Here is a 27,501-nt window from a genome sequence, read left to right as displayed (position 1 = left end):
TCCAGCTTAGCTCATATTAGCCAGCACCCTGTGGCTTAGCAGGTCCAGCTTTGTATCTGAGTTCAATAGGAACATCAGAGATTATACCAACAAACTGATCAATGGAAGCTCCAGCCCCTTGGTTCAAAGCCCAGTCAGTATTAAGCACCCAACTGTTGCCAGCAGTGTTCCCGTAATACCTTTCTTTAAGAAAATATACATCAGGCTGGGCTGCGTAATGATACCTATTTACCCCTTGGTTCAAAATGACTGTGAGATGAGGGTTCAAAAAGCTTCTTATTTTCCCCCACTCTTCACGTGCAGTAAAGTTGCATGTTTCCTTTGGGAAAAAAAAGTGACCTGGCCAACCATGCTCACAAAAATAATCGGCTACAGCTCAACGTTTTATTTCACATTTAGCAAAAATTCTAAACCCCATTTTGTCATTTACTCACCCCCATGTTCAAACTTAAATTTTTTTTATTCCATGGAACACAAAAGACTATCATTTTAATGTACCCTTTCAGCTTGCTTATTTTAGATATTCAACCTACAAGGTCTCTCTGCTCTGGTGATCAGCTGTGTCTGTCAGTTACTTGATCTCGTATTTCCGTATTTATTTTCACTAGCTTTTAATTAATTGCATTATAAATTGAACTAGGTCAATTTTATCTTATTCTTGTTTTAATGGTTTTAAATGTTTTTTGCATTCTTAAGCTGTATTTATGTGATTTTTTTTTTTTTTTTTAACTCCATGTACAGCACTTTGGTAGCCAGTGTGGTTTTTGAAAGTGCTGTATAAATAAAATTGAGTTGAGTTGAGATATTCATATCTACCATACTCAAGTTCTACACTGCCATTTTTATCACAATAAACCAAGAAGTTTGGTCTGTTTGTTAGAGCTCTGACAGGAACGGATGCTTAAGTATTCTCTGCACATTTCGCTGTTTGGGTCTTTTGTGGCGAGTATGCAAAGGACCTGAACTTTTATTTGCTTGTCTTTCTCTACATTTCCCCAGTGTCTGGGGAAAGTTATCTCTGCAGTGGTGAGAAGCTGATTGCCACCCTTATTTGCGGCATGGAGCACTTTTGCCAAGTGTAATCGCCGTCATGGTAACCTGATCAGCACAGTAATTGTCTTGGCAACCTGAGGAAATTAAGGGGACATCATTAATATGCTTCCATTGGCCCGATGCTTCCATCTTTGAATTGTGATGCTACCGTTTGATCAAATGGCCTTTTTGTTAGTTTTGTAGGAAAAAGTTTACCATAGGATGAGAATCTTAAACATTTGCAGGTAAAGATGCAGTGTTTTCTGCTCTACTTGCATTGTTCTTTTGGCACTCTGCTGAGTCATAATGCAACATTGCCATAACTCCCCTAAAGATTTAAATTTTCCCACTACAACGAGGATGTTAATATTTCCTTTTATTTTGGGGCTTTTGCACTTTTTTGTTGAGGGAGAGAGAGAAGTGGGAACGGGATGAAAAAATTGCTCGTATCAGACTCAAACCTTAATCAAACCCGGGTCTCTCACACAAGCACCACTGCTCAAAATGATGAAGTACCCACAGTCCACACTGACAACAAGGCCAGGAATCTGATCTCTTAAGGATGAAATGTCAAAATATAGGCCTAGTTTGAGAATATGGATTATTCTATTGGATTTTTTATGTAATAGATTAATTTTCCCATTTCTTAATATCATAGTATCTAAATATATAAACAGAAATGATCCCAACAGAAAAACTTTGCAATTAAACTGTCAGATGAAATTCTCAATTTTCTATTCTTTTTTTTCCTCCCAAGGTTGCTATGGTGTTGATGGTGAAAGTGACTCAATCATGAGCTCTGCCTCTGAGAACTCAACAGAACCTTGGTTTTGTGATGCTTGCAAGAATGGCGTCACACCCAGCTGTGAACTTTGCCCGAGTCAGGATGGAATCTTCAAGGAGACTGATGCTGGGAGGTGGGCTTCACTTGTGCTCTATTACATTTTATCATCATTAGTAGACTCATTAAGCAATGGTCATAAACCCGTAAGACTTATGTTCTCCTATTGAACATAGAAGGAGAATGTTAGCCTCGTTTTAAAATCGTTTTACCCGACAATGAAAGTAAATGGTAACTGTGGTTTTCATTGGGTATAACATTTTCTTTTGTGTTCCATGAAAGAAAGTCATACAGGTTTGGACAATAGGGTGAGTAGATAATGACAGTGTTTTCATTTTTGGGTGAAATATGACTTTTAATGTTTGATTTTCTTGTTTAACTCTTGTACTGTATATTTGAAGTTGTATAGTGGACTTTGAGCTAAGGTGCTATGTTTGTGAAATACATAGAGACAAGGCAGAGAGGGATAGGTATGTGCAGGATGGGCCTGGAAAAAGTAAAGGAGAATGAAAGTGGTGGATTTGGCTAGGAGAGAGGAATAGGGCTGAGAGAGAGAGAGAGAGAGCGAGAGAGAGGTGTCTGAAGTGTGAAGACTCAAGCCCCGTTATCACTGATAGTGCTCCTCAGCCTACCTGCACCCAAATTTACTACTTCACTAGAGCATGAAAAACACAGCAAATTAAAGTATGGCGCGTGCGCTCACCAGAGATGGATATCTTTATATTGGACTGCGCATTCTCCTTCCCAAAGTCTGCATATGAAATTCTGTCACAGCACATAGTCAAGTTACAGTACATTTGAACCTGCAATTGAGGATTTCCTGCTCTGAAATGTTAAAGGTACCAGAGACTTTGAATAAATCTATTGTGAATAGCAGTATTTTTAAGGATACTGTTACTATTAACTAGATACTGCTTATGTCCTTTCAATATTTGACCCCTTAATTAACTTCATTTCCAATTATAAGTTCTGTTATTCAGCTCATGAATGAAAGTAACCAAGGAACTGTTCCTAAACTCTAATTTAATTGTGTAATTAAAGATTTGTAAGTTAGCAGACTGTTCTGTGATAAAAGTATTTAACTTGACTCCATGTTCTGTCAAAGGTGGGTGCACGTGGTGTGTGCCCTTTATGTTCCAGGGGTCGCTTTCGGAGATATCGACAAACTGCGGCCAGTAACACTCACAGAAATGAACTACTCAAAGTATGGAGCCAAGGCAAGTGTGAACAGTTATAATACATTTTATAACTCATTAACTCATAACTAGCACATAACACATTGTAACGCACCTATAGAATAAAAGAAAACTTACATTAAGAATACCTATTATCCTAATATTAACCAAATTACTTTTAATTAAAGATGTGTATTTAAATAAAATCTATAAATATTGATTCTAGGAAGCATTTTTTGGGGTCATCTTGAGGCAATATTTACGAATGAACGAATGAAATTGGCTTTATGAGAAAAAAATGTGAAATGCTGTCTGTTGTCTCTGAGCTAAGGGTGACTAAAATGGTCGCAAATGTGACCAAAAATAATTGATTGCAACAATAATTTTAAATCTAGTCGCCACTGGCATTCATATGCGGTTTCGTCAGATAGAGTTATTGAATACGTTTTTAGAATGCGCACAACCAGTGTGTGTCATGGCGCTTTTCAACCGTTTGTTTCTGACGAGCTCTCTGCACCGCACGCAACAGCAAACCCAGTGCAAGAGAGTCGTGAACAAATTACTCTTTTGCAATGAATCTTTTTCATGAATTACCCGAAAAGATCTGAGGGTTTGAAATCAGGAGTTCAGGTTTGCAGTTTGAATCAGATTCACTTTCTCAGCGAATCATCCGTCAGTGTGTTCACAACTGGAACTGCAGACATTTCAAAATAAGAATAGCATGTGTCGTCTTTATAATTAAAAGGCCCGTACTGTGTACTACTTTTTTTTTCTTCTAGTAATTATTAATTGGGATTGGAGTAGCACAATAAATTGCATCATTAATTTTGCACCCTTATAGTCGCTGTGTCTGGGGCCATCCGGTAACATTAAAGAAAGACACTATTTTAAACAATTAAAATGTTATATATATCAAGCTTTTTGCACTTTTGAGGGACTTGCACATAACTATTACACAAGGTGCAAACATTCATTGATGGTCAAGAAGAAATCACACTACTACATGCATACTATTCTTTATATAATAAATATTTGTAATTTAGATTCTGAAGAGCAGTACTAAATAAAATACATATATTTTATTTCTTATATTTGTATAAATTCTAAAAGATGTGTGAACACTGTGTGTGTGTGATCAGCTGGCTGACTTTTCTTTGGCTTTCTATCTTGTTTCTTAACAGCAATCTAAATCGAGAAAATATTTGATTTGGCCACTAAAAACAGACATTTGGCTCCTTAATGTTTCAGTTTAGGAGCCGATGGCCAATTTGATTGCTTAGGAGACTTGGCTGGAGTCACTCAGCATGCCCTGGGATTTGAACTCCAGGGGTTGTATCCAGTGTCTATACCGCTGAGCTACCCAGGCCCCACATTGTCCAGCTTATTTTAAATATACAACTATAGAGTAAATGACTGTGGGATTGTTAGAATGGTGTTCAAAGACTTTTCTATATCCAAGCTAAGTCTCCTTTCTGTTTACCTTGCTTGACTTTGTGAAAATAGCAATAACCTCAAATCATTAGTATGAAAGTAATGAAACCTGATGTCAGCATATCCAAGAAAATGTCTGTGTTCTTTTCCAAATCATGATTGTGAAGCCCTATCCAAAGCTATTAGGCAATTAACACCCTGATGTTGATGGAAATAAATAAGCAGTCAAACTGCTTAAGTTATCAGGGTTCAGGCCTCATAAAGCTGGTCGGGCCACTAGTTCAGATTTATAGTGGTCCAGCCAACAATTATTAGCCAACAAGTAATTTTAGCAGCATTTTTTTTATATTGTAAAAAAATAAATTTACAATAAATGTATTTTAAGTTAGTGTTACTTTGACTGTTTAGTAAAATCAGATATGGTGGTCTGCTGGAAAAATATGGCATATTGTGCAGCATTCAACTGATGCTTTAAATTATCATGTTTCAAGTCATTCTTGAAATTTTGACAATACCACATCGACGTCAACCAGCTTGACATATTTATTAATCAGCGAATATCACAAACAAATTTTGAAGTTTGGAAAACATAAAAACTTGATCTATCAAAATATTATATATATACACTCACCTAAAGGATTATTAGGAACACCTGTTCAATTTCTCATTAATGCAAATATCTAATCAACCAATCACATGGCAGTTGCTTCAATGCATTTAGGGGTGTGGTCCTGGTCAAGACAATCTCCTGAACTCCAAACTGAATGTCAGAATGGGAAAGAAAGGTGATTTAAGCAATTTTGAGCATGGCATGGTTGTTGGTGCCAGACGGGCCGGTCTGAGTATTTCACAATCTGCTCAGTTACTGGGATTTTCACGCACAACCATTTCTAGGGTTTACAAAGAATGGTGTGAAAAGGGAAAAACATCCAGTATGCGGCAGTCCTGTGGGCGAAAATGCCTTGATGCTAGAGGTCAGAGGAGAATGGGCCGACTGATTCAAGCTGATAGAAGAGCAACCCACCGGGTACCACTCATCTCCACTACAAATAGGAAAAAGAGGCTACAATTTGCAAGAACTCACCAAAATTGGACAGTTGAAGACTGGAAAAATGTTGCCTGGTCTGATGAGTCTCGATTTCTGTTGAGACATTCAGATGGTAGAGTCAGAATTTGGCGTAAACAGAATGAGAACATGGAACCATCATGCCTTGTTACCACTGTGCAGGCTGGTGGTGGTGGTGTAATGGTGTGGGGGATGTTTTCTTGACACACTTTAGGCCCCTTAGTGCCAATTGGACATCGTTTAAATGCCACGGCCTGCCTGAGCATTGTTTCTGACCATGTCCATCCCTTTATGGCCACCATGTACCCATCCTTTGATGGCTACTTCCAACGGATAATGCACCATGTCACAAAGCTCAAATCATTTCAAATTGGTTTCTTGAACATGACAATGAGTTCATTGTACTAAAATGGCCCCCACAGTCACCAGATCTCAACCCAATAGAGCATCTTTGGGATGTGGTGGAATGGGAGCTTCGTGCCCTGGATGTGCATCCCACAAATCTCCATCAACTGCAAGATGCTATCCTATCAATATGGGCCAACATTTCTAAAGAATGCTTTCAGCACCTTGTTGAATCAATGCCACGTAGAATTAAGGCAGTTCTGAAGGCGAAAGGGGGTCAAACACAGTATTAGTATGGTGTTCCTAATAATCCTTTAGGTGAGTGTATATATATATATATATATATATATATATATATATATATATATATATATTTTTTTTTTACAAATATAATAATTCAGATTATTAAAATAAATTACATTGTTGAAGTAGACAAGTAAAGCATAGATTAAGCAAAACAAAAAGTGGATATACAAGGCAATTCATAACTTTTTTCCATGTTATTGAACATAAGCCTATCATTGGCCTACAGTCCGCAGCAATCAGCTTTGCAACTGAACTCGTCAATCTGTCATAAAATAAGACATATAATAAGGGCTTTTCTAAGTAAGTGTCTATGTACACATGTGTCAGACAGACATCTGACATTGCATCATAAACACTTTTAGGTCACTGTGTCAAGTAAAAGTTTGAAACTTAAAAAAAACACATCTCAAAAACCCAGCATTTGGAACTGCACTTCATTCAACTGTGTTTGAATGCCAAATCACATCCTCGTCTTGTGCTATCTGCTATCAGTAGGTGTGGTATGTTGTCTGTACAGCTGGGGTTGTGCTAACTGCCCCCTGCTGACCATGATTTGTAAAAACATGAAGGTTATCATTCCTTATTTATATTTGATTAATGTAAAAAAATTTAATGAAATATTTTTTATATTTTAGAATTTATATATATATAAAATTTGAAGCGCTGTGAATACTTTCCGGATGCACTGTGTGTATATATATATATATATAGATTTCGACATTTTGTTATGTTACAGCCTTATTCCAAAATTTATTAAATTCATTATTTTCCTCAAAATTCTACAAACAATACCCCTTAATGACAACGTGAAAGAAATTTGTTTTAAATCTTTGCAAATGTATAAAAAAAAAAAAAAAAATGTATAAAAATAAAAAAAAAACACATGTACATAAGTATTCACAGCCTTTGCTCAATACTTTGTTGAAGCACCTTTGGCACCAATTAGAGCCTCAAGTCTTTTTGTGTATGATGCTACAAGCTGGGCACATCTATTTTTGGGCAGTTTCTCCCATTATTCTTGGCAGGACCGCTCAAGCTCCATCAGGTTGGATGGGAAGTGTCGGTGGACAGCCATTTTCAGGATCTCTCCAGAGATGTTCAATCGGGTTCAAGTCTGGGCTCTGGCTGGGCCACTCAAGGACATTCACAGAGCTGTCCCGTAGCCACTCTTTGTTATCTTGGCTGTGTGCTTAGGGTCATTGTCCTGTTGGGAGATGGACCTTCACCCCAGTCTGAGGTCCAGAACGCTCTGTAGCAGGTTTTCATCAAGGATGTCTCTGTTCATTGCTGAATTCATCTTTCCCTCGATCCTGACTACTCTCCCAGTTCCTGCCGCTGAAAAACATCCCCACAACATGACGCTGCCACCACCATGCTTCACGGTAGGGATGGTATTGGCCAGGTGATGAGCGGTGCCTGGTTTCCTCCAGACATCACGCTTGCCATTCAGGCCAAAAGATTAAATCTTTGTTTCATCAGACCAGAGAATTTGTTTCTCATGGTCTGAGAGTCCTTCAGGTGCCTTTTGGCAAACTCCAGGCGGGCTGTCATGTGCCTTTTACTGAGGAGTGACTTCCGTCTGGCCACATACAGGCCTGATTGGTAGAGTTCTGCAGAGATGGTTGTTCTTCTGGAAGGTTCTCCTCTCTCCACAGAGAAATGCTGGAGCTCTGTCAGAGTGACCATCGGGTTCTTGGTCACCTCCCTGACTAAGGCCCTTTTCCCCGATCGCTCAGTTTGGCCGGGCGGCCAGCTCAAGGAAGAGTCCTGGTGGTTCCAAACTTCTATTTACAGATGATGGAGGCCAGAAATTTTTATTTTCCCTTCCCCAGATCTGTGCCTCGATACAATCCTGTCTCGGAGGTCTGCAGACAATTCCTTGGACTACATGGCTCGGTTTGTGCTCTGACAATGCACTGTTAACTGCAGGACCTTATATAGACAGGTGTGTGCCTTTCCAAATCATGTCCAATCAACTGAATTTACCACAAGTGGACTCCAATCAAGTTGCACAAACATCTCAAGGATGATCAGTGGAAACAGGATGCACCTGAGCTCAATTTTGAGTGTCATGTCTCAAGGCTTTGAATTGTTATGTTCATGTGATTTTTATTTTTTATTTTTAATACATTTGCAAAATTAAAAAAAAACTTCTTTCAAGTTGTCGTTATGGGGTGTTGTTTGTAGAATTTTGAGGAAAATAATGAATTTGATGAAAAATATGAATATAATTAACACATTAAATTGACAACCCTAAAAAAAAAAAAACTTGACTTATCAACTACTGTAAAATGTTATTACAAAATAGCACTGGCCTAAAGGGCAAGTGAAAATTCCATCAGCTATCCCAAAACTCTTACACTAGCCCCAATCCTTTAGGCCATCCTTGTTGCTTAGCCTTCGGATTACCTTTCTGCAAATGTTTGGTTGTGTGATTCTGCAATTCACTGATCAGACATGTACCCATGGTATCGTTATGACCTTTTTAGTTTTGTTTTGCAGGAGTGCAGCTTGTGTGAAGATGCACGTTTTGCCCGCACCGGCGTCTGCATCAGCTGTGATGCTGGAATGTGCCGCTCGTTCTTCCATGTTACGTGTGCTCAGAGGGAAGGGCTGCTCTCCGAGGCTGCTGCTGAAGAGGTCAGTGGTGTGATCATGTTATGTAGTCATCCTCTTTGAGCTGCACTTATGCTGTCTTAACAGATCATTCGTAGTCTTGCAATACCAGCTTTCTAATGCATAGTGTTCCTTCCTTCTGTGCTTTATAATTGGGCAGTCTCATTGCATACATTATGACCAAAATTTATGTGAAAAAAACAACTCATCCATCTAATGTAAAAGTTGTCAAATATGATCTGGTCTACCAAAACACTGAAAATGTTAATATACAATGCCAGGCCGATTAATTGGCTGATATATGGTATTGGTTGGTAACCGCTTCCTTTTGTCATTAAACAGTTAACTCCCCTTTGTCAGTTCCACACTCTACTGACAGCTTTTTCGATTATTTATATTATTCATTAGACAATTCATAAAATGGATATACTTTTGATATGAAACATATCAAATGTGTTTTTTTTTTTCATGTATCAAGTTAAAGTAGAATGAGCTCATTTAGTTATGGTAAGCTTGATAATGGTCTCAAACCTGTGAACAGACATTTGCTGTGTTGCTTCATTCTAAATCATCATCTATCTAATAAAAGCTTTTTGTGAGATCAGTGTCTGTTGCCCCAGGAGTCTGTGTCTTACCCCACTATATGAGCAATCTTACTATTATAATAGCAGTTAAGCTGCTCTGAGCTTGTCAATGTATCTTAACTTTTCTGAATGGTCTTGTCTTGCTGTATACCTGCACCAGTGCTTGGCTTCAAGGCATGTGAGGATTCACACCAGGGTTAATGAGATGGTTCACCTAAAAAGTATTGTTCTCATTCCCAGCACACCGTCCATGATCTCGAACCATGGAAAGATCTTCCTTTGGGCACCACTTTGCTCATTGTGCGTCTTAACGAATTTGTGATGTGTCCGCAAATGTTTTCACTGAGATGCAGGTGCGTGATGTCACACAAATATGTCGGCACTCAGAGATGTACAAAGTTAGTGATAAACATTCACTTTTATTAAATTATATCAATCAACGAGTCAAAGTTCTTACATTACAAGATATTAAATCTCGTTTCACAAACGTTTGTGGAGATTAGTGTACAAAACACGGTAAATTAAACTCTCTTTTGATGATCGTACACCTGTAGCACAATGCTAGCATAGCAGCGTTGTTTATCAGTTGGGTTGCTAGGAAGCAGTCAAATGTAAGTCAATAGGGTTCAACACTTTCAAGCTCTGAAAAGGACATAAAGGCAGCATTTAAGTAATCTATACTACTTTACTGGTGTTATATGCTTCTGAAGCAATACGATCGCTGTAAGTTCTTATTAACAATTTATTAAAGTCGTTCACAGCCGTGTTTAATTAAATGGGTTTCCAGTATATAATTGTTCCCTTGAATATGGCATTAGTAATATACACTAGGCTTGTTCTCTTTAATTTTCTCATATCCAGTGCCTTTTGTGTTTTCAGTGCCTCATTAGGATCCCATTTCATCATTTCATGTTTACATGTTTTCCGCATGTATGCTTGAATTGAAAATCTGTGAGTTTATCACAAAAATAAGCACAGGATAGAGGTCTATGAGCATAAGGTCAGCCAGTCGAACAAAATCCCAGCCCAGGATGTGGTGTTCACAGATCATCAGCTTCGTGGCTTAAATATGCAGTCCATATTGAAGAACCATATGATGGTGGCGTTCAGAGCAGATAAATACTGCCGAAAAGTGCCTACTCATGGCAATCCACTTAATCCAGTCAGCTGTGCAAAGGGCCTCATATCAACAGGTGAGTGGGCTGATAGCATCCACCCAGACACCTTAAGCCTAAACTATTCTGTGGATGATGGAAAATGGCTGTGCTTCCAAGCCCCCGAGGGAGGAGGCGCAATGTGTATTTGTGTGTGTGTGTGTGTGTGTGTGTGTGTGTGTGTGTGTGTGTTTGTAAAATGGAAATTTAAGCTTTGAGCTTATTTAATATGGGTTTAAATGTTTTGTTTAGCTTTAAGACTAACTCAAATTCATTTTCAATTTTTCCTTTCAATTTAGTTTAGTTTTTACAGTATTCATTCTGACTGTTAATTTTTGTTCAGTTTTAGTTTATTCAGTTTTTTTTATTTATTTTTATTAATTGTAGTTTTCTTACATTTCTAAAATTTCTTACATTTGTTGCACAAGTCATATGGACTACTTTTATGACACCTTAGGGTCCCTTTTTATGCTTTAAAGTGAGTCATTATCAACTGCTAATCTAATGAAATGGCAGACCAGAATGTTTGTTAAACCATCTCCTTTTGGGTTCCTCATAAGAAAGAAAGTTATATAAGTTTTGAATGACATGAGGTGTGAATACATTTTTACAGAAATTTAGTTTCTTGGTAAACAATTCCTTTAACGACTCGAAGGAGAATTTTGCTGCTAATATCTCAGCTGCAGAGATGTGAAACTGCTGAAACAGTATAGCATCACATTGTTCTAAAGCTCCCTCCCTCCTGTAAAAGGCTTTTTCTGAGAAAGGCAGACCTGCGTTTCCCTTCCATTCCTGGAAAATTCCCACCAGCCTTACATCAGTCATTGTCCCCTACCCCTCCCAGCTTCAACTCCCTCAGTCTCTGCAAAATGTACTTGTCCTTTAAAAGGGAGGGGTATATTTATAGGCTTTTTATGGGCAACTATTTTTCCACATCTATCGGAGAATGCACAGACACTGATGTTCTATAAAAACCTGGAATGCTAGGCATCATTATTACACCAGCCAGAAAGTGAAAGCCTGTATTTCAGAAATACTCCCATATCCTCCTATAATGAAATCATACATTATAATTACAGGCAAAAGAGTGCACAAGAACACCAAATGAGATCTAGTGCAATTGTGATGTGGAGACAACAATGAGCTGAGAAGATTCAGAGAACATCTGAATCAAATTAGCCAGAGATTGTGTTCAAGGCTTGAACCCTTTTGCAACCTCTATGCCATGTAAAAAGTAGATTTGTTAATAAAAAGTAGATTTGTTAATATATATTGTATTCCAAAGTGAAGTTTATTTGGTTATCCTGTTTGACCACATCGGCTTCTATACAACATAACTTTATATTACTTAAATAGAACAGACATATGCATTTGTGTGACTTTAATTTGTAATCTGTAATTTCTACATCAATATCAGCATCAAACGGAATTGCAAATATAATGTTTGCCAGAAACTCTACCCTTCTGTCATGGTCAGACAAACAGATTGTCTCACTGAATGCTCATGTCATTGGTTAGGCCAATGCTGCTATGTCAGTTTGGATGCTCAGACCAATAGAACAGAAACCAACCTAAGAATGGATTACATATAGTTGTTTCTGCATATTAAACTCAGATACGAGAAACATTTTACATCTAAAAAATAACACAATTAACCTTTTAATCAATGGACAGAAAAAATATCTCAGTTTCATTCATTTGCATTCAGGTTCATTAATTGAATTTTTTTGAGGGAGAGCCAAATGAAAAATGTGATGCCCAGGTTGACAGTCATCCAAGCAATCATTAATGTGGAATCTTTTTTTTTTTTTTTTTTTTGCCACTCTACCAGCTTTGAGATGATGTCAACACTAACACTTGACTGTCAACATAGATTGCTGACTTGAACTTATTATCGGGATGATCCCTCTGGAGCAACCATAGGTTAAATGCCTTACTCGAGGCCAAAATCGGGTTGACTTATGGTTTGTTTCTTTTAAGGACCATGTCAGCAACCTGACCAGCCCAGAGCTTAACCACTACACCACACCACTTCCATTATACATGTTTTTATTTTTAGAATCATTGATGACAAGTCTCTGAATTGATAGCTGACCTGTCCTTTTTGTGTTTAATCATTCAAGGATTAAATATTTAATTTGGGTATTGGGTATCTGTGTTGGGTCTTATGTGCTCAGATAGGAGACAAAGGCAGACCTACACACAATCATTAAGACTGACTAGGGCCTGTAGGAACACTCAAAGCCTGATAAAACAAAAACAGTGCCAAAATCAAACAAAGGGAGTCCAAACAGACTAGATCCCATCAAGCCTTGCTTACTTTACACCTAGGTGTGAAATTCTGAAGGATCAAACACTCAACTCCTATTGGATGAAATGCATGACAGAACGTGTCCCTCAACCAAGATGTCATTGAGGGTATAAACCCTGGAGATTCTTCCTAAGCCTTGCTTTCAATGACAGTATTCACAGCATCTAGTTGCAGCCCTGCTGCTCCCATGTGTAGACTCGCTGCCCAAGGAAGTACATACCTGAACTTTGGCCATTATATCTCCATCTCGCTGGATGAGTCAAGATTCTTTGTGATCCACCGAGCATGCTAACGAATCCGAAGTAGACTGCTGAGCAATCCGTGTCTCACCCATTTGTCTGCAGAATTGAAGAAAGAAGAATTCTCTTCCTCCTTCAACTGAGTTGACTTCGCTGATTTCTCTGCCAACCCGCTGAGAATCAGTCGCCGTACCACCAGCCAACAGAGACGAGGAAACAACCTTCTGTCATCACCCAAGCCTTGAGGAACCAAGTCGGAGTCAAACGAAGGACAAACACACATTTTACCTGCATCCTCACGTGACTCAAGGTTTATGTCTGGGCAGAGATAGATTATTATTGTGTGTTATTCTTGTTTATTAAGGTTTTTGCTTGCACAGTTTACGGACCGCCAAGTCTGATCATTGCTGCTAATAATACTCAAGGTATTTCTGTAACTTACTGTTACGATGGATTACGTTGTGTTGTGACAGATTACATGCCATTCACCGCATCTCTGAGTAATAAAACTAACGGTTGCCATCTCTCCCACGATTGGTGTGTTGCCCTGTTCTCTCTCTCTCTCTTGTACTTACGTACACACACTCAACCCAACACAAACATACCTGCATACATTTGGCGAATGGATAACTTGGTGATAGAGCACAGCTTTGTCCCTAAGTTATCTTACCAGCGGAGACACGTCTTAAACGTGCAGGCGGCATTAACCAGTCCTTCCGGCCACATTCACGGCCATATTCTCTGGCCGGAAACCTTGTATGAAGCACTCTCCATGAGAGCCATGCCTGCCATTTTGTGCTCTCCTTCTCTCTTTACACACATACACACACACACCTCTACCCTCCTCTCATTTATTATAGGCTTATTTGTTACCATATCTAATCATTTTACGGTTTAGTGCATAGTTGGAAGTTTATCGACTGCATTGTATTGATTTTTTATTGATATTACTGCATCAATAAACTTTGTTACACTTTAAAGATACATTTTTTGGTATTGTTCTGCATGCACCTGTCCCAAGGGCTGGCAGGGGATGCCAGTGCTCTGATTCAAGCCTTCATCGTTTCCCTTTTTAATGTCGATGTTCTCTAGACATCGACTCTCCTAAGAGAGCTTTCCTATATTGAGACAGCTGTACTGTCTGGTTATTAGTCCCTAAATCCAGGGTGGTGCCCCAGCAATATTAATAATTTTTTATATTCTATTGATTTTGATAATTGATAGTTATATTTGATGATTGTTGATTAGAATGATTAATAAGCTAATGGTGATTTCTGATCAATTGATCTTTGATAATTATTGCTAATAACCAAACTCACTCCAGAACGAAGCCCCAGCACTGTATATGAAGCATGATCCATTTATTTACCCACAGGACATTGCCGATCCATTCTTTGCCTACTGCAAGCAGCATGCAGACCGTTTTGACAGGAAATGGAAAAGGAAGAACTACCTGGCACTGCAGTCCTACTGCAAAGTGTCCTTGCGAGAGAGAGAAAAGCAAGTCACACCTGAAGCTCAGGTCAGAGCCAACAGTCTATCCTAAAGTCTACACTATTCTTTGTAGTCTTTTTTGGAAGCATGTCTCTTTTTGTGTCTCTAATTTAGACGGTGAATATTGGAGTGAAGTGTGGTTCACATTGTAGCTTATTCTGCCTAAAAATTGCCCTCAGTTCATTTTTATAATTTGACATTTACTGTAGGTTCAGGTAAATCTGAAATTTATAATACCAACATAGTGGTAACTTTTTCAAATTATAGTGTAGCATTATTTGCAAAATGTTGCATAGAGCAACAAGGAATTTGTTGATGTATTGTATGTTGACTTGGTCATCAGATTTTCGATCCATCTAAACTTTATAATTACTGACTATTTAATGGGTGAAACTCTGCAAAGAAGCAGAATATGCAGTCAGTCTCATTTGAATATATTTGAAGGATTTGACGCCATGAAGTGTTCATTGTTGTTGCCTGGTTACTACTAAAATTCAGTGAGCCCTGAATCCTGTAGCAGCCAGCTGATCAGATCTGAGACCGCTTTCATAATTATTTTATGTGCTATATGTATTAGACATTACATGAACAGTCTGTTGGCATGCTGTGTGAGATGGAGACCAGTTAGTTGTTAGTTGTTATAAACATTTATTTCTTTAATTGGACAGGTCTATCATTTGCTCTTAGCTGTATTTTAACATTAATCTCCCGTAAACAACATCTTTTGCTGGTTGTCCAACTATATGCTGACATTCATTCTTGAATATCTGTAATTTCCTGCTCTATAGGCTCGAATCAACACACGACTCCAGCAGTACAGGGCGAAGGCAGAGCTGTCTCGAAACACTCGACCGCAGGCATGGGTGCCCCGAGAGAAGCTTCCCCGTCCACTCACTTCCAGTGCTTCAGCCATCCGTAAGCTGATGCGTAAAGCCGAGCTCATGGGTATCAGCACGGACATCTTCCCTGTGGACACGTCTGATACCAGCGCAAGCATGGATGGCCGCCGTAAACATAAACAGCCCGCCCTCACTGCAGACTTTGTTAACTACTACCTGGGTATGAGTTTAGAAATTTGTAGTTTATATTGAAAAATCTACATTTCTTAACCCACTTCTGATATTTGTTCGACATTTCAGCCAAAAATGAAACAATAGTTTTGCAAACATGAAAATTCTGTTATTATTAACTCTGTTTATACAGTATATTTCACTGTCCGATGAAAAACATGTATCTCCACTTTTGGCAATTTTGAATTTTTACCATAGAGGGAATGCGCTGAAAGAGCTCTTCCTAATGTTTGAATTGTGCATCGAAATTACCAATAAAAATGTGTTTTATTATGTTTTATCAGACTTCTGTTTAATAAGTATCTCCATGAGGCCTTGAGAAGTGTCCATCAAAACCGCATATGTTCTGCCCTTATGTTTTGAAGAGCGTCAACTAATGTACTTCATCTGTCTGGCTGAATTGTAGTGAAGAAATTGCCTACATCGTGTTAGCTCTGTGATTTGCCTGACAACCAAAGCCATTCATGAATGTGCAATATCAGGTGGTTTTAAAAGGTAGACAATACAAGCTATTTAGGTTGCTAGATCTTCTCAAAACCGCTAGTGAAAGCTAATTTTGACCTGGAAAACGTGTCTCTAAATCAAACTGTCCACTCAACAACCAGACTAGAATCCCTAGTCATTAAACTGATCTAAAATAGTAAGTGAAAGCAGATTATATCCATTAATATATTCTCTAGCAAACAATAACCTACCAACTGATTTCTTGGAACACAAACGGTTACGCTAGAGTCTGCAACTGAACATGCGCCATTGGAACCCTTGATAAGAAAACAGTGTATGTACACGTTTGCTAAAACAAAATCCATGTAAGTCCAATTCAAATATCAACAAGTTCACTATCATTATAATATCATTAAAATGATATAATTCTATTTATGGTGCTAAAGTTGAATATGTTATTTTTTTATTCATTTTGTATATTGTTTATGAGAAAGTTTTTCCATGCTCTTGAAATATCGTTTTATTTTTGGAGATACATGCTTTTCATCAGACGATATGCAGTTATTTCAACAACAGAGAACAAAAAAATATTAGAACAACAAGTACAATTTTGAAGAATTTCAACCCAGCTCTTTTCCATACAATAGTTGACCATGTCGTTCAAACTCTTAAAAGGAACTGAAATTCAAGACATCATTCACTAATAATTTTCCCCTCTAGTAAGCTGCTCGAGAACCACTGCTACTGAATCATTGTTTCAATTAGTTGAATTTTAGAACTGAATTGGTCTGATTTGTGAACGGATTGTTTTGTCTAGTTCTTGAAAAGAACTGGATCAAAAGAACAATTAATTCACAAATGATCCAGTTGCAGTGGTTCTCTATTCAATAGCTCGCTGGAGGGAAAGATAATCAGTTTGGAATTGGTTTGAAACTACATAAGGACGAGTATTTTTGTGTGAACTGTCCCTTTTGTAATGTCTAAGGCTTGCTGTCCCTGACACACTTGAATCTTACCGCAGAGCAGCAGGCAGTATCAACCAGTGAGTGCAAGACATACATCCCACTCTGTAGCCTTGCAGTTAGGCACTTGCCCTCCAAATGAGTGATGCTAAGAGCAGATGTTTGGAGTAACCTTGGGCACACACTCCATTAGGTTCCAGCAGGAGTCCTATCCTCTATCAGTCCACTTTCTCTCCCTGTCTTTCACCCAGAATTTCTCTTTTTTCTTACTTTCTCCCTCAGTCTTTATTTGATATACATTTTGCTGTACACAGATAGGAATCTCAGTATCGATTTGTTCATGTCTTTTGTCATTCAGAGCGGAACATGAGGATGATTCAGATCCAGGACAACATCGTGGAACAGAAGAACCTCAAAGACAATCTGGAGAGCGAGCAGGAGAAGCTGCACATGGATTACAATAAGGTTCGTCTACTGTCGACACTCCAGGCTCTTAGAAGCATCTGTTTTGAACATTAGCGCTACTCCGTAGCAGATTTGTTTTCACCATCGGTGCTTAAGCAGTCATGCACACCAGGAAATAACAACACACTGCTGGAGTTGTATATCATGTACGTGTGGAAAAGCTCCTACACAACTACTAAATAACACCAATTATGCTGCAATCTTTCCATTTACTACGCAACTGTGAAATGTCTTTTCAAGCTACATTGTGCGAGGCCAACTGCGGAGAGGAAAAATAGCAGTGATCCTGTATAGCAACAATGTAAGAGTTGCATTCTGTGCTGCATTCTTTATTTGCCTCCTTCCCTCACTACTTCAAATCATGATCTCTTGAAGTAGATTTGGGTAGATTTGGGCAAATGAGGAATAGAATGAAAGCAAAGAGAGGAAGTTGGAAGATTTAATGTGGCATCCAATCTTTCTGCAGCGCATGTATTAAGCATTATTAATGGAGTGTGTGGTGTTAATTACAGCACTCAACATGCATTAGCATGACACCGGCCTCAGAAAGAGATGCTGTGGCAATTAGCATTAGCTGAAAGCTCACTGCCTATCCACAAAAGTTGTGTTGAAGTCAGTGGTTTTGTGACATTGATTGTGTTAGTCATTTTAAAATTACGTCTAATAATACGGAATTATATGGCGTTACATTGTTTTTTTTTTTTTGCTGTTTTCAACATTCAGTTTTTAGGTCCAAACCTGAGCTTGTTTGTATCCCTTCTCCCTGAATTGTTGCGGCATGTTTGCGCTATTAATCCAAGGACTGCCATGACTGCTGCCTCAAAAAATAAAAAGTGCAGTTTGCTTCTCATTTATTCAAGTTTTTGCACCTTCGGTCTAATTGCCAAAGTGTAAATACATAATACACAAAGGACAGGACTTATGTGTTTGTGCCATGGATGCATTGCAAGAAATGCACGCTGTTCACTGAATGGAATATTTATGGAGACATGCAGCTATCAGTGTTCTCATGGTCATGAGAAACCTGAACATATTAGGGAATTTTTTAAATGGTGATTTTCAGGCCTGTAAAATTATAGGGCTGTCAATCAATTAAAATTTTACTTCATTATTTCCTGAGAATGGCCCCCACATAGATAAATCATTAAAAAATATGTATAATGCATAATAATCAATATAATGTACACTGATCTAGCACAAAATTACAACCACTGACAGGCGAAGTGAATAACAAGAGGTGAGATCTATTAGGCAGCAATTGAACAGACAGTTCTTGAATTTTATGTGTTGGAAGCAGAAAAAATGGGCAAGCGTAAGGATCAGAGTGACTCTGACAAGGGTCAAATTGTGATGGCTAGATGACTGGGTCAGAGCATCTGCAGGTCTTGTGGGTTGTTACCAGTATGCAGTGTTTAGTACCTACCAAAAGTGGTCCAAGGAAGGACAACCAGTAAACTGGCAACAGGGTCATGGGCGCCCAAGACTCACTGATGTGCGTTGGGAGCGAAGGCTATCCCGTCTGTTCCAAAAATTACATTATTGTGGCAGATAAAGCATTGATTGACAATACAGAAAATAGCATATGAACTTCAGTATATTGTTTGTTATATTCTCATATCATTGAACAAGCCTACAGTTGACAGTAATCTGTTTTGCATTGAGTTTCCTCTATGTGTCCAGTTTTCACCGTACTCGTTCTTGTATTCCCTCTGCACTATTTTTAATTGTTGGTCTAGTTACATGTGTGTACCTCATACAGATGCGTTTGGAGTGTCTCACTGGTATTCAGTGTCATAAATTGTGAATGTTTAGGATGTTGTTAAAAATAATAAGTTAAACATTTTAGAAACTTTTAAAATTACATCTAAAGAATCCTGTATTCTGGTTTGCTTCACCCATCTGTTGTGCTTTCTCCCAAGTGAGCGGTTCTCATTCTTTGCCTGCGCTGTATCAATGCAACTCGTAAAACCAGATATTCTACAAGCTTGAATTGCTCATATGGTAGTAGAATCTGAACTTTTATTGCAGAATATATATACGCGTCAGGGGGCATGATTAATTGTGTGAATTTTTTTTAATACGCTATTTTTTATATAATTATTAACACTAAATGAATACGATAATTTGACAGCCCTAGTATATTAATATAGTGGATATTATTATTTTTTTATAGTTATGCTCAGCTCTAAAATATTAAATTGGTTAGACATTGATTTTTGGAAGTCTAGTCTGTTAAATTATTCTTTTTTTTAAATACGTATCCATCACAAATAAGTTAATAAAAAAAAAATTTGTAATTGGTCAAAAGGTATGGAAATCCAAGAAATGCAATATTATACAACCACATATAAATTAAAAGTCATCAATAGTGGTTTATTTGGGAAAATTAGGCCAGATTGCTTTCATACCAGTTGCAAACCATTTTTAGAATCCACATATGATGTACTCAAAGTGACTCCCAAGTGTGTGCGGTACCTTGGTACACACCTGAGTTTGGAAAACAGCTTTCACACAGACCAAACAATCCCTGGCTTCACATGAACTCGTGTTTGCACCAAAAGCTATAAAGTGAAAAGGTCCTTAGAATCATCCTACACATTTGCGATCAAATGTATGTCCATATATGTTTTTAATTCTGTCTAATATATATGTATTTAAACCTTGTAATTAATCAAATATTTGTAAAATCAATTGATTAATAATATAAAACAAGATAAATATTTAATGTGTTAGACCCCTCAGAGCCCAAAGTATTAATCTGGAGTGTTTGTGGAGAATAGCTGGTTCTAAATGTTAGCTCTCCACATAGAAGCCTCATCTTCAGAGACAGCAGAGATAAGAGGCTGCTTTCTGTAGTTTCATCTCACACACCCATAGTAACTTCACCTCTCTACTTTTTCCTCTCATCATAATCTTTATCAAATGCCTGCCTGATGATTATCTACTGTCTGGAGCTGAGAGTGGCCCCTGCATGGCAAAATGCCACCGCTGTGTGCGTGTGCATGTGCATGTTAGAGAGATGTAGACGAAAAAAGTGTAATGTCATCTTCGTGTTTTTTATGGTTTGCTTGGACTCTGAATCTTTTAAAGGAATAGTTCACCTTGTTACGTAATAGTCGGCCATTATTTATTCACCCTTATGTTGTTCCAAACCTGTATGGCTTTCTTTCTTCCACATACATTTTGAGATTATCCTGGCCACTGTTTTCCAAATAATGAAAGTGAATGAGGGCTGGGGCGGTCAAGCTTCAAGTTTACAAACACCATAAAAGTGGTCCATACAATTTGTTCACTATATTCCAAGTCTTCTGTAGACATGTAGGAGCAAGTGACCTGTAAACAGCTGTGAGTGAATGGAACCCAAAACCTGATCAGTCTGATTCATAAATGAGTCATTCAGACCAGTTTTGTGAACTGAAGAAATTTATTAATTGACAAACGAACAATTTGTAAATCACACTACTGCTCTCATAAACTCTCATGAGAACTGTGGCAAATGTCAATATTTTCCATTAATAACTGAACACTTAAATTTAGGTCTGTCCTTCAAACAATCTCCATTGTGTAACTTTGAAGACTTGAAATATAGCTATTACTAAAACTATGAAAATGTTTATTCATCTTAATATTTTTGTGTGTTGTTCATTGTTCGTCTAAAATCAACATATTTTTTTTTTTGTTCTCAGTATGTAAATGCATTGACCATTCAAATAATTATAGGTTTGTTTGTGCCTATTTGCTGGTACTTGTGTGCATGTGTGTGTGTGTGAGAGCTGCCCAACTTGTCCTTGTCTTATCTTATCTCCCGCCTTGCTGCGGTTTTATCTGTCACAGCTGTGTGAGTCTCTGGAGGACCTGCAGAATATCAATGGCCAGCTGAGGACCGAGGGCCAAGCCATATGGAGCATGATGGGGGGGATCCTTGGACAGGTATGGCTTTCCTTCATCTGCCTCATCCCTCTCTCCCCTGTCCATTTTTATTCCCATCTCTACCCCATCCCATCCTTGATCCAGCTGTACGCCTCATCTATCAAAGCTCCAATGAGCTTAGAGTCCTCCCAGAATCAACCTCTGATTCAAAGCACCTTCCTAGGATAGATGGTAGATGGTAGATGGTGGCATGTACCCATTACATGGGACTTCTACTGGCATTGAAAACACCAGCGCATAAGTGATTGGCGCTGCTCTTTTTACACACACACACACACTTGCGGCTATTTTTTGCCTTTACACAGTGCGCAATATTTGAGCGCTACTCACAAACAACATCTCAGATGTAGTTGCTCAAAAGTTCGTTCACTTATAATATGCATTTAGAATGGCTTAGAGGTGCATTTTTACCAGAATTTGAATAAGAAGCAAATTAAACTACTGTGAACTTGCCTACAAACAGACACACTTACAGGACTTCCTGGAGAGTTTAGAACGTAAAAATAAAAGCGTGAGGGTTTAAAAGTTAAAGCTACACGATAGAGATATATTACTCTCTACTACTATTATAATATAATATTTAAGTTTAATGGGTTCTAAAGAGTAATTGTGTGAAAAAAGGACTGATATCTTACAACTAAATTGAACAAAAAAAAAAAGAGAAAAAAATTTAAACGGCTTCTGTTCTACTGATGACTTACAGTGGGTACGGAAAGTATTCAGACCCCCTTAAATTTTTCACTCTTTGTTATATTGCAGCCATTTGCTAAAATCATTTAAGTTAATTTTTTTCCTCATTATTGTACACACAGCACCCCATATTGACAGAAAAACACAGAATTGTTGACATTTTTGCACATTTATTAAAAAAAAATAACTGAAATATCACATGGTCCTAAGTATTCAGACCCTTTGCTGTGACACTCATATATTTAACTCAGGTGCTGTCCATTTCTTCTGATTATCCTTGAGATGGTTCTGCACCTTCAATTGAGTCCAGCTGTGTTTGATTATACTGATTGGACTTGATTAGGAAAGCCACACACCTATCTATATAAGACCTTACAGCTCACAGTGCATGTCAGAGCAAATGAGAATCATGAGGTCAAAGGAACTGCCTGAAGAGCTCAGAGACAGAATTGTGGCAAGGCACAGATCTGGCCAAGGTTACAAAAAAAATTTCTGCTGCCCTTAAGGTTCATAAGAGCACAGTGGCCTCCATAATCCTTAAATGGAAGACGTTTGGGGCGACCAGAACCCTTCCTAGAGCTGGCCGTCCGGCCAAACTGAGCTATCGGGGGAGAAGAGCCTTGGTGAGAGAGGTAAAGAAGAACCCAAAGATCACTGTGGCTGAGCTCCAGAGATGCAGTCGGGAGATGGGAGAAAGTTGTAGTAAGGTGGCCCGACGGAAGCCTCTCCTCAGTGCAAGACACATGAAAGCCCGCATGGAGGACTCCAAGATGGTGATAAATAAGATTCTCTGGTCTGATGAGACCAAGATAGAACTTTTTGGCCTTAATTCTAAGCGTTATGTGTGGAGAAAACCAGGCACTGCTCATCACCTGTCCAATACAGTCTCAACAGTGAAGCATGGTGGTGGCAGCATCATGCTGTGGGGGTGTTTTTCAGCTGCAGGGACAGGACGACTGGTTGCAATCGAGAGAAAGATGAATGCGGCCAAGTACAGGGATATCCTGGACGAAAACCTTCTCCAGAGTGCTCTGGACCTCAGACTGGGCCGAAGGTTCATCTTCCAACAAGACAATGACCCTAAGCACACCGCTAAAATAACGAAAGAGTGGCTTCACAACAACTCCGTGACTGTTCTTGAATGGCCAGCCAGAGCCCTGACTTAAACCCAATTGAGCATCTCTGGAGAGACCTGAAAATGGCTGTCCACCAACGTTTACCATCCAACCTGACAGAACTGGAGAGGATCTGCAAGGAGGAATGGCAGAGGATACCCAAATCCAGATGTGAAAAACTTGTTGCATCTTTCCCAAAAAGACTCATGGCTGTATTAGATCAAAAGGGTGCTTCTACTAAATACTGAACAAAGGGTCTGAATACTTAGGACCATGTGATATTTCAGTTTTTCTTTTTTAATAAATGTGCAAAAATGTCAACAATTCTGTGTTTTTCTGTCAATATGGGGTGCTGTGTGTACAATAATGAGGAAAAAAAATTAACTTAAATGATTTTAGCAAATGGCTGCAATATAACAAAGAGTGAAAAATTTAAGGGGGTCTGAATACTTTCCGTACCCACTGTATACTGGAATTACGGTTAATTGTGGAATTACTGCTACATTATCATGTATACTTGTTAACAATAAAGATTTACTTAAGCTATACATTTATATTGAAATAATGTGTAGTTAGAAGTTTATGTTTCTTTACATATTAAAGAGCACACCCAATTAGTTCCACACAATATGTAAAGGTATTCTAAATTGATTATGCAAAAAACACTGGTATCGGATTGGTATCGGCTTATACAGAGATGTTCGATATCGGAATTGGATCGGAAGAGAAATAGTGGTATCGGTGCATCCCTAATTTTTACAGGTATGAGAGAAGTGAAGCGGGCATTTTTCAACACATTCTAATTAATCCACCTTGCATGGCACTCAAGTTCCCATTGAGATTAATTGAAAATGCCCACCTTGCTTCACACACCAGTGGACACGTACCATCACTGTACTTTTAGGATGTGCAGTTGATTCAAGTGTGTACCTCCTGAAAATGTATATATGCCAATTTATTAGTGAAGTCTCAGGAAGTGAAAATCTACTGTATATATGTCTCTATCTGTCTGTCTATACTTAACATGTTAAAGTGCAAATTAGTGTTAGTAAAAAAAAAAAAGGTAAAAAATTACAACCATTAATCACTCCCCCAGACCATAATAAGGAATATTCACCTTCATGTTTTTATGTCAAATGTTTATTTATGCGATTATATGTGATTATTTACAAATTAATTTGATTAATTAATCAGCGCATCTTGTAATTAAAATGTTTAATACATGGACGTTTTTTATATATAGTTTATATATTTACAGCTCTTATATATATATATATATATATATATATATATATATATATATATATATATATATATATATATATATATATATATATATATAATTTCAATGGTCATTTACACCACACCAAATAATTTTGCCCCTAATATATATAGATTTGTGTGTGTGTGTGTGTTTAATTTAGTAAAGTAGTGTATTTGTTTACCAAGTCAACAAAAGTGTCAGTGAAAACCGTGGTTGAAATAAATCAATCAATTGGCAATTGATGTTAAAAAAAAGAAAATTCAAGGCAAATCACCTTTGGTGAGATGTAGATTATATAAATGTAAGCGTGTAGTATTGTGCGCTCCAGTCTACTAAAAAACATTTTTTAACAATGTGACTACTTTCAGTACTCAGAGACTGTCATGTGGATCTAGCAGTTGGAGTTTATTGTTAGCAAAATCCTCTTTAACTTCATAGTGGAAAGACTTTAAAGAGAGCAAAAAATCTCCCTGGATTTTTTGCACCTGTGTAATGAGCTGTGATTGAAAGAAATCTAGATTGTAGGCAGCACCCCACAGGGTAGACAGCGTCGAGGTAATTCTCTTCGCTGTAATGGGCCTCCTGTTTGCAAAATTCTTTCATTTGTGCTAACTGATTGACCTGTCATTGGGCATGCACTCAGCCCTGACTCTGTAGCTAAAAGCCACCAACCTCTCCCCTGCTCACTATGGCAACCACATTACCAAGGTGCGTCGCCATGGGTGACGGTCACTTAATAAGTGCGAAAATGTGAAGGTCTGAAATGTTCTGTAGCTCTCCCTTTTTGTTTAAATAACAGTCTGTACTTTGAATGCCATTTAGCAGGACATGCTCCGAATCAGAAATGTCATTGGTAACAGCAACTTTGTATAGAATTGTAAGGATACTGGTGTTAAAATATTTAAACACTTAAAAGTTTGTCAAAGTCTTTTTGTTAGAGCTAAATGTTGCTCAGTTTTATGCAGATTATGAATGCATATGTGGAGATGTGAATTAATGTAGCAGTAAAAACCTGACAGGCTGCAAGGCCACACACACACACATATTAGTTACGGAGTAAGGTTGTCACTGGAATTTGATAAGATACCTATCCTGAATGAAGATGGGACATCTTAAAGAGATAATTCACCCAAAACTGAAAAGTCTTTCATCATTCACTCACTCTTCATGTCTGAGAAACAGAAGATTTCATACTGCGGTCACTTCATGTTATTGAAAAATATGCAGTTAAAGTTAATGGTGACTAAAGTAAACATTCTGCTTAGTCATATGGGTTTGGAACAACATGTGGGTAAGTAAATGATGACAATGTTTATATTTGATGGACCTTAAATGTGCGTTGTTGCTCTTTTTGTCTTTGTGATTTCGACATAAATGAGTGGAAGCATAGAGGGTGAATTATCCCTTTGACGGACTCCACTCTTCTATTTGCAAACCTAAAACTATACAATGATCAGAACTATAGCTCACATTGTGATCTCGCATGTTTTTGCTGCTTTTGATACAGTAACCAAACATTTAGAAAGCTCTATTTGTATGCAACCATGTGCACTTGTGTAAAACTTAATTTGTACCAAATAACCCGGCTTAGAGAGTGTGTAAGATGGTTAAATAAAAGGTTCTCTTAAAATGTCCTCTCGGCAGATAAATGCGGCAATAATGGAGCGAGGAGGTAGGAGGAGGCAAGGAGAGTGGAGTGGTCTGGAAAAGAGAGAGCCAGTGAATCTGCAATGATGGTCATAAATCACATAATTAGAAAACATGTGCTACTTAAGTAGCAACATCAGTCAAGGCGCCCCGCTCCTTTGTGTCATCTATCTACTACATTTTCATTCCCTATCAGTCATTGGTGTCTGCACGTAACCCTCAAAATATTGATGTTCTCAAGAGAGACTCCTGTCTCTCGTGCCACCCAGGGTGAGGAAGAACTCAACAGAGCAATTTGAAACAGGGTGGAGGGATGGAACAATAAAAATCTTAGGTAGTGCATGAATCGTTTCACCCTCTCAAACATTTTAGGCCTATTTGACCAAATGCTATCTTTTAATTAAGCTTTCGTCTTGTTAAATGGTGAAGCATGTCATGTGTGTGCCATTAGCTTCACCAAACAGAATGAGCTAAGTTGATGGCCATTAAAAAAAAAAATGTCTTCCATTGGTCAAACAAACAGATAGTTCCAACTCAAACACAATGCTGTTGGTTGAGCCAATGTTGCTTTGTTGGGCCAGTTGGGATTCTAAAACAAGATCAATGATGTGATGGTGCTACAGTGTTTGGACTTTTCGTGAGAACCATCCCAACTGGCATACTTTTAATTGTCTCTGCAAATTAAGATGGGACAGGAGAAAGTATTTTAGCAAAAGATAAATACAAATAAAATACAAAATTATCCACTTTAGCTTCAGAAGCTTATTTATAAATATCAGCTCAGGTTGTTTTAATATGGCCACCTTCATGTGCGGAAAACAGTACGTTATTATGGACTCCCCTGGCAAAGCCTTTCTTTTGCAAATTTTGTCAAATATGTGACCCCTCCCAGGTACCATTGGGATCTCCACAGTCTTTGCAAGACAGCAAAGTCTATCTGGCTCCCTCAGCAGATGGCCAGCCACCTGATAAGCAGTTTGTGAAACACTTTGCTCTTTTTTTGTTGTTCTTAGGCAAACACCTTTCTTCTCCAAATAGATAATCCCAGTGAAATTATGTAGATTAGACAGTCCTCCTGAGTTTGTAGGGTCTGGAGTCTGGCATCTCCTCGTTCGGCTCTCCTCTGGCCTGCTCTAATCCCTGTGGTGCAGTGGAGAGGGACCATCACCAGGGGCATACTGAACTGAGCACACTCAGATTAGAGGGGCTCTAGTGAGAAGTCACTCTGTGTTGCTGTGCCACCGGTTTCTACTAGATCATTTTTCTAATGAACCCAGACAGAAAAGATGCAGCACTGATGTATAGACAGAAAGTAGAGAA

The 27,501-nt window shown here is 38.2% G+C and overlaps 1 protein-coding gene across 2 annotated transcripts in view; it reads left to right on the top strand.

Moving 5' to 3' along the window:
- The window catches only part of LOC127651082 (PHD finger protein 14), a 130,905-nt gene that overhangs the window by 39,268 nt on the left and 64,136 nt on the right, over nucleotides 1–27,501 (top strand). For both annotated transcript variants that reach the window (XM_052136803.1, XM_052136804.1), the window contains exons 5-11: nucleotides 1,790–1,949; nucleotides 2,979–3,090; nucleotides 8,699–8,836; nucleotides 14,476–14,622; nucleotides 15,383–15,653; nucleotides 17,429–17,535; nucleotides 21,370–21,465. In XM_052136803.1, the coding sequence (XP_051992763.1) occupies nucleotides 1,790–1,949; nucleotides 2,979–3,090; nucleotides 8,699–8,836; nucleotides 14,476–14,622; nucleotides 15,383–15,653; nucleotides 17,429–17,535; nucleotides 21,370–21,465 (1,031 nt within the window). The remainder of the gene's footprint in view (nucleotides 1–1,789; nucleotides 1,950–2,978; nucleotides 3,091–8,698; nucleotides 8,837–14,475; nucleotides 14,623–15,382; nucleotides 15,654–17,428; nucleotides 17,536–21,369; nucleotides 21,466–27,501) is intronic.

The sequence above is a fragment of the Xyrauchen texanus genome, chromosome 10 (assembly GCF_025860055.1).
Source record: "Xyrauchen texanus isolate HMW12.3.18 chromosome 10, RBS_HiC_50CHRs, whole genome shotgun sequence".
NCBI lineage: Eukaryota > Metazoa > Chordata > Actinopteri > Cypriniformes > Catostomidae > Xyrauchen > Xyrauchen texanus.
This window is presented reverse-complemented; position numbering and strand designations above follow the sequence as displayed.